Genomic DNA, 7,016 nt, shown 5'->3' on the forward strand with positions numbered 1-7,016 from the left:
TGGAACCCAAAGACCAGCAGACCCTTTCCTGTGGAGCTGCTACCCACCTAGCCAGTACCTGTCCTAGGATATTTCAGAGCCTACATCTACTTCAGGAGCAGGACTTTGGTTGAATCTTTATTGGCTATCATGAGGTTCCTATTGGCCCATCCCTCCAGCCTGTCTATGTCCTTTGGGATGGCAGCCCTGCCCTCCAGCCCTGCCCTGCTCTCCTCAATGGGATGTCTTCTAGCAATGTTATCAAAAAGTACTCTCTCCTATCCTCCAGGTCACTCAAAAGATGTGAAACAGGGCAGGTTGCAAGCTAGACCCCTGCAGGACCCTACTAGCTAGATGCCTCCAGGCAGAGCACCACGCATGTACCACACTCCTCCAAGCCCAACTACTCTCCAGCTGGTTTTTTACTCAATGACATATTGACCCATGCAGCCCATACTGTCCTGACTTGGACACAAGAAATTTCTGGAGGGATGGTGCTGAAAGCCTTGATGACTTCCAGGTAAAAGACCATCTCTGCTCTCCCTGCATCCAGCAATCCTATTCTTTCCCCACAGAAAGCAAAGAGGATGGCCAGGAATAAGGTTCCCTGGGTAAACCCAGTCCCCTTCTCTTTCAGACACCGAGAAATGGGATCCGAGTGCACACACACTGGGGCACAACCTTTCATTGCCCTGCTCATCATTTGGGCATTCTGGAAAGGTGTATGCATTGTAGAGGTGCTGCCCATCATCAGGGAGTTCCCAGAGTCTTTGTGACCTATCAAAGATGCTGGAGAGTGGCCTCGCTGTGACATTGTCCTGCTCACTCAGCTCCCTGGGATGCTGCCCCTCCTGTCCCATAGACTGGTAAAAGATTGATTGTTCAAGGCACCCCTGACCTGGTCCCCATCCACTGCTGCCTGGTCTGCTCCAGAGTTCTACCTCAAGGCACAAAGGCCTGGGAGACCTTGCTGGGGAAGTCTGAGGAAAGAGGACACAGAGAGTCTCACATCTATCTACACTTGCTCTTATTAAATTCAGCACTGGCCACACAGGATCTTTGTTTTTCCTTTAACTGTTCCTGAAGCAGTAAACACTCCTTATGGTGCCCTTCAATTGCCTTTCAAGTTTAGACTGAGTTTCCATCTGGACCCTTGCTGAGCTTGGAGGATGCTGTCCTTGAAAAGCAGCTGTCCTGAGCTCTGCCACCATGCTTTGGCAGTTTATTCCATCAGCATAACAGCTCTGTCTCTAACATTAACGGCTCCCACTCATCCTGTCTGTGCCCCTGGCTGAGGGCACTGGTACACATTTGGGCTGAAGCACTGCAGCTGTGCAACCAGGCAAGCTCATATTTGCCATAAGAAACCTGGTAGCAAGTGTCCAAGACCCCGTGTGTGCAAAAGCAGAGATATGGCATGGGCAAAAGAGAGCTGCATGTCTTACTAGCCCCAGGTGTAAAGACCCAGCATGAAATGCCTAAATTCACTGAACAGCACACATCCTCCCACCTTGGAGAAATTAGATCTTTCCCTGTGACCTTCCTGGGTGTCCTCTCTAATGGTGGGAGCAAAAAAAAGCAATTCTCATGCCCAATTATTTTTCTAATAGGAGTAATGATACTGCAGGGGAGAAGTTGAGGGAGGGAACATGAGTGATGCCTTCAGCCTGTTTCCCAGCAGGTTCCCCTGGAGCCCCAGGGACACCTGGAGGGAGCCCAGAGGGGCAGAGAAAGTGGTGCCTTGGGCTGGGCCTCTGCTGCTGAGCTGGGCTGGGCTCCTGGGATGGAGGGAGCTGCTGGCAAGTGGGCAGCGCTGCAGAGAGACAGCTCTGCCCAGGAGCAGCTCCTCTGCAAAGCACAGCAGGGCTGAAGGCACTGCCTGCAAGTGCTGAGAGGAGAGGAGCGAGGCAGAGAGACTGTAAAGGCAGTGTGGAGTGGGAGGGTCCTGAGATATCACCGGAGGAGTCATCTTCACAGCTCTTGACACAGTAAGTCTCTGGCTGCAGGACAATGTAACTGGGGTTCCTGGAGGGAGATCTAACAGCTGCTACATCCCACAGCCTATGGGATCTTTCAGGAGGACCCTCACAGTTTCCCTGGTGGCGGGAAGGAGGAGGACAGAGGACATGCAGCAAAGCAGGGCTTCCCTGCTGCACCATCAGAAGGAAAGGGCATGACAGCTGCCTTCTACCAAGGACTGCTCCAGGGCATGAAGGCGGGTGTGCAGTTAGGGGTGCCCAGGGCTGTTCTTCAGAGCAGGGTCCCTGCACACGAGGGGGCTGTGTGCCAGGGCAGGGACTCTGCTGCCTGCCAGGGTCAGCACTCAGCCTGCCCAGGGAGCTCTCCACGACACTGTGGAGGGAAGCTGTGGGTGGAAGCAGTGACCCCTGGCAGGGCAGGATCCTTCTGCTGTCCAGAGGGTGCAGCGTGGGTCAGGGCTGCTCCCAGTTCTACATGACTCAGAGGACATTTGCAGAGGGTCATTTTAAAGAGGGATGTCAAGGTAGGGGATTACAGGAAATGGAAGGACTTTGTTCTTTCTCCTCTTGGTTGGCTGGGTGGGCAGTGGGAGATGGGAATTTATTTCTCTGCTCTGGAGTAGGCAATGAGACCCCAGTCCTCGCTAGGACTTGTCTGAGCTGCTCCTTAGCCCCTGCACACACAGAGATGCCCCTGGGCAGTGCCCTGCTGCCAGGAGGTGCCTGCAGGGCAGAGCTGAGCACACAGCAGGAGGGATGGGCTCAGTGAGCATGGAGAGGGAGGAGAAGTGGGGACAGAGAAAGGGGTCGTGGCCAAGAAGAGCTCCAGGCAGCAGAGACATGGGCAGCTGAGAGCAGGGCTGATGGACAGAGCGGCTGTCCTCACTCTGCACTAAGGGACAGTCCCTGTGCCCAATCTCAGCACCCACGAGGTTTCCCTTGCACTGCAGCAGAAATGCCAGGCATTGCTGCATTCAAACCACTCCTCAGCTGTGCTGGGGCAACCAGAGCAGAAGGCACAACCCAAACTCCCCACAGCTCTGCTCTGCAGTCAGGTGAATTGGGATCCACAATGCTGAAAAGCTCTTTGATATCATGATATCTGGGATCACTCCGAGTTCCTATTTCCTTATTGCTGTAGGGCAGCAGGCCTCCTGCTCCCTGGGGCACCCTCAGCCAGCACCAAACAGAGCTCACCAAAGGTCTTAATGAAAAGCGAAAGGCAGTTTGGGGGGTTTCTATAATAAACTGAGTAGATTTTTCTGAAAGCAGTCAGCCCTAACTTCTCCCTTCCTTTACCTCCTTAAACAGATCCCCATGCCCAGAGGGACAAAATGTCCAACAGCAGCTCCATCACCCACTTCGTCCTCGTGGCATTTGCAGACACACGGGAGCTGCAGCTCTTGCACTTCTGGCTCTTCCTGGCCATCTACCTGGCTGCCCTCCTGGGCAACGGCCTCATCATCACTGCTGTAGCCTGCGACCACCGCCTCCACAGCCCCATGTACTTCCTCCTCATCAACCTCTCTGTTGTTGACCTGGGCTCCATCTCCACCACTGTCCCCAAGTCTATGGCGAATTTCCTGTGGTGCACCAGGGCCATCTCCTACGCAGGATGTGCTGCCCAGCTCTTTCTGTTTGTCTTTTTTATTTCAGCAGAGTATTGTCTCCTCACCATCATGGCCTATGACCGCTACATTGCCATCTGCAAACCCCTGCACTATGGGACCCTCCTGGGCAGCAGAGCTTGTGTCCACATGGCAGCAGCTGCCTGGGGCACTGGGTTCCTCTATGCTCTCCTGCACACTGCCAGTACATTTTCCCTCCCCCTCTGCCAAGGCAATGCTGTGGACCAGTTCTTCTGTGAAATCCCGCAAATCCTCAAGCTCTCCTGCACACACTCCTACCTCAAGGAGTTTGGGGTTATTGTGGTTAGTGTCTTTGTGGCCTTTGGGTGTTTTCTTTTCATTGTGCTGTCCTATGTGCAGATCTTCAGGGCCGTGCTGAGGATCCCCTCACAGCAGGGACGCCACAAAGCCTTTTCCACGTGCCTCCCTCACCTGGCCGTGGTCTCCCTATTTGTCACCACTGCCTCGTTTTCCTACCTGATGCCGTTCTCTGTCTCCTCCCCATCACTGGACTTGGTGATGGCAATTCTGTACTCAGTGGTGCCTCCAGCAGTGAACCCCCTCATCTACAGCATGAGGAACAAGGAGATCAGGCGTGCCTTATGGAAACTGATCCATTGGGTAGTGTTTCACTGACAATAATCCACCTGCCCTCCTCTGCATATTTCCCAGAGTTTATCTTAGGCCATGAGTCTGCTTTTTTCTCTTGTGATAAGTGAACTTAGAGATAATTTCCAGGTTTATACTCCTTCTGTGGAGGTTTGATCCTGTTATTTCTGTCCCCTGCACAACACACTGTCATATGTGGCCTGTCAGATAGCAGCTCTGCAATTGAAGTGGATCTCTTGTGTGCAATGCTTAGAAAAAGTCCCAGGAATTTGTCTTTCAAAGTTTCTGTTCTCCTTTTGATCTCAGTGGTTTTGGGGTGAGGCTCATGGTAACGTCCCACTGTTATTCCACTGGATCAAAAGCTCTGCTTTTAAAGGCTCTCTTCTTGGTGTCCAGTGGCAGGGGAGATGGTCCTTGAGCTCCCCATTATGTCCTCAGGTTGTTTCATGTATGACAGGACCGATGGCACGTAGCAGACTCCCTGGAAATGAATTTGGAGGAGTGAGGAGAAGATGGGGACTCCCATGTAACCCACATGGGGTTGGAATGAATGGAGACTCAGAGGTGAAACACCCTCAGAGGTGAAGCCCGCCAAAAGTAAAGCACTAAAGTAATGTATCCAGGAAGAAGGACTCTGCAGTGCCATGGGAGTCAGAGGGGACTCGGCAGGCACAGGGAGGGGAGAGTGGAGAGCTGCAGGAGCTGCCTGAGGACCCCCAGGGCCAGGACTCTGGTGCTGTCCTGGGGAGTGGGGCTGGTGGGAGCAGAGGAGGGGGCAAATTCAGTCAGGGTTGGGGTTCACCTACAAGATGAATTGAGGAGAGCCAGAGAGTGCCTAGCCTCTGCTTCCTCATGGCCTTGTGGCCAGCACCAGCCGTGGGGCTGATGGGGAGTCTGAACCCCGCTGTCTGCCCCCCAGCAGCTGCTGTGGCCTTCAGAGGGGCTGGGGCTGTGGGGTGAGTGCCCAGAGCTCTGCAGCAGCCTGCGCTGGGCAGTGCCATGGAGCCAGCCCAGGCTGGGCTGCTCTGCTGGTCTGGGCTGGGCTGGGGAGAGGGCAGGGGAGGTGGGGAGAGGTGGGGAGGGGCTGGGCTGGGCTGGAAAGAGCCCGGGAGAGAAAAACACCAGTGTAGAGCTAAGGTGTGTGAGTGTGCAGGGCAGGGGCAGCCAGCACTCCCAGTGCAGAGCCAGGTGTCATGGTGAAGGAAGCAAGGCATCCAAGGTGCAGAAGAGAGGGGCCTGGTCTGTGCCATGTTTCCAGGACACCCTGGGGAAACTGCCCCAGGAAAATTGTCCCAGATTAGTTGCACCCACCAGCCATTTCCATCTCCGGCCATACACCCCAGCCCTGAGGAAGGACCTTTGCTGCATGGTCACCCCCATCCTCCTGTGGGGCTTAGTGATACCCAACTCCACTGCCATTATTAATCAAAATGAAAGTCATTTCCTCCTGACACTCATTACACACCAAGTCCCACAGCTCTTGCCACAGCTGGACTCTCAGCCAAGCCCATTCTCAGGCAGGTCCAGCTCAATCAGGTGCTTGTCTCAACCAATTTTGAAAATCTCCATTGACTGAGATCTCCCCAGCTGGCCTGGGTCCTTGCTCTGGTGTTTGGCTCTGAGGGATTTCTGATAAACCCAGCTCTCTCAGCCTCTCCTTGTCATTTATGTGATCCAGGCCCTAGCCATCCTTCCGGCCCCTGCAGGACTCTCTCCAGTCCATTAGGATCTTCCTTGTGCTGCTGAGCCCCAGGCTGGACACAGCAGTCCTGCTGTGATGGTCCTGTAGTGGGTTAGCCTTGGCCAGCAGCCAGATCCCCACCCAGCTGCTTACTCACAGCCCCAGTTCAAAATGACAAAGGGAGAAGATAAGGTGGACTAGCTCATGCGTCAAGATAAAGACAGGGAGATCACTTACTCATTACTGTCATGGGCAAAGAAGAGTTGACTTGGGGAAGATCAATTGAATTTATTGCCAATTAAAAGAGATTCATATAAAGGATAGGAAAGATATTCAAGACCATTTCCCCACCCCACTCCTTCTTCCCAGGCTCAAATTACTCCATTGCTCCCAATTCTTCTACCCACCCCAACCCCAAGAGGAGCAGGGGGGATGGTGAATGGGGCTTACGGTCAGCACAGAACATCTCTGCCACTCCTTCCTCCTCACACTTCTCCCCTGCTCCAGCGTGGGTCCTCTGCACAGAATCCTACTCTGTTTGCCGTCAAGGCTATGTGTTGTTCATTTCTTTCCATCTTACTTTTCTCCTTCACACTCACAGAATGACAGAGATGTTGAGATTGGAAGGGACCTCTGGAGTTCATCAAGTGCAACTCCCCAGCTGAGACACGGTCAGCTAGAGCAGGTTGCTCAGGACCTTGTCTAGGTGGGTCTGGAATACCTCCATGGATGGAGGCTCCTCAGCCTCTCTGGGCAACCTGTTCCAGTGTTTGACCACTTCACTGTGAAAAAGTGTTTTCTTGGATTCAGATGGAATGTCATGTGTTTTTATCTGTGTCCATCACCGCTTGTCTTGTCAGTGGGAAATACTGAGAAGAGTTTGTTTCCCTTGTCTTCATTCCTTCCCATCAGGTATTTATGCACAGTCATAATACCCCCCAAGCAATGTTTTCTCCTGGAAAATTGGTGAAAAAAATAAGTTTTTTCTAATTTTTCTCCAGAGCACTCAGTACAGGAAAGACATGGACCTGTTGGAGCTGGTCTAGGGAGGGCCACAAAAATGATCAAAGGGATGGAACACCTCTGCTGTCAGGACAGGCTGAGAGACTTGGGGTTGTTCAGCCTGGAGAAGTGAAGGCT

General features: G+C 53.1%; 1 protein-coding gene across 1 annotated transcript; it reads left to right on the forward strand.

The window, feature by feature from the left end:
* Positions 1 to 3,292: 3,292 nt before the first annotated feature.
* LOC309603924 (olfactory receptor 14C36-like) lies at positions 3,293 to 4,222 on the forward strand (the record flags this gene model as incomplete). Its single annotated transcript, XM_082338802.1, has 1 exon — positions 3,293 to 4,222. The coding sequence occupies one exon, from the start codon at positions 3,293 to 3,295 to the stop codon at positions 4,220 to 4,222; it is 930 nt and encodes a 309-aa protein (XP_082194928.1).
* Positions 4,223 to 7,016: the final 2,794 nt, after the last annotated feature.

Source organism: Platalea leucorodia (genome assembly GCF_965183815.1).
Source record: "Platalea leucorodia genome assembly, contig: HAP1_HAP1_SCAFFOLD_258, whole genome shotgun sequence".
In the NCBI taxonomy this organism is placed as follows: domain Eukaryota; kingdom Metazoa; phylum Chordata; class Aves; order Pelecaniformes; family Threskiornithidae; genus Platalea; species Platalea leucorodia.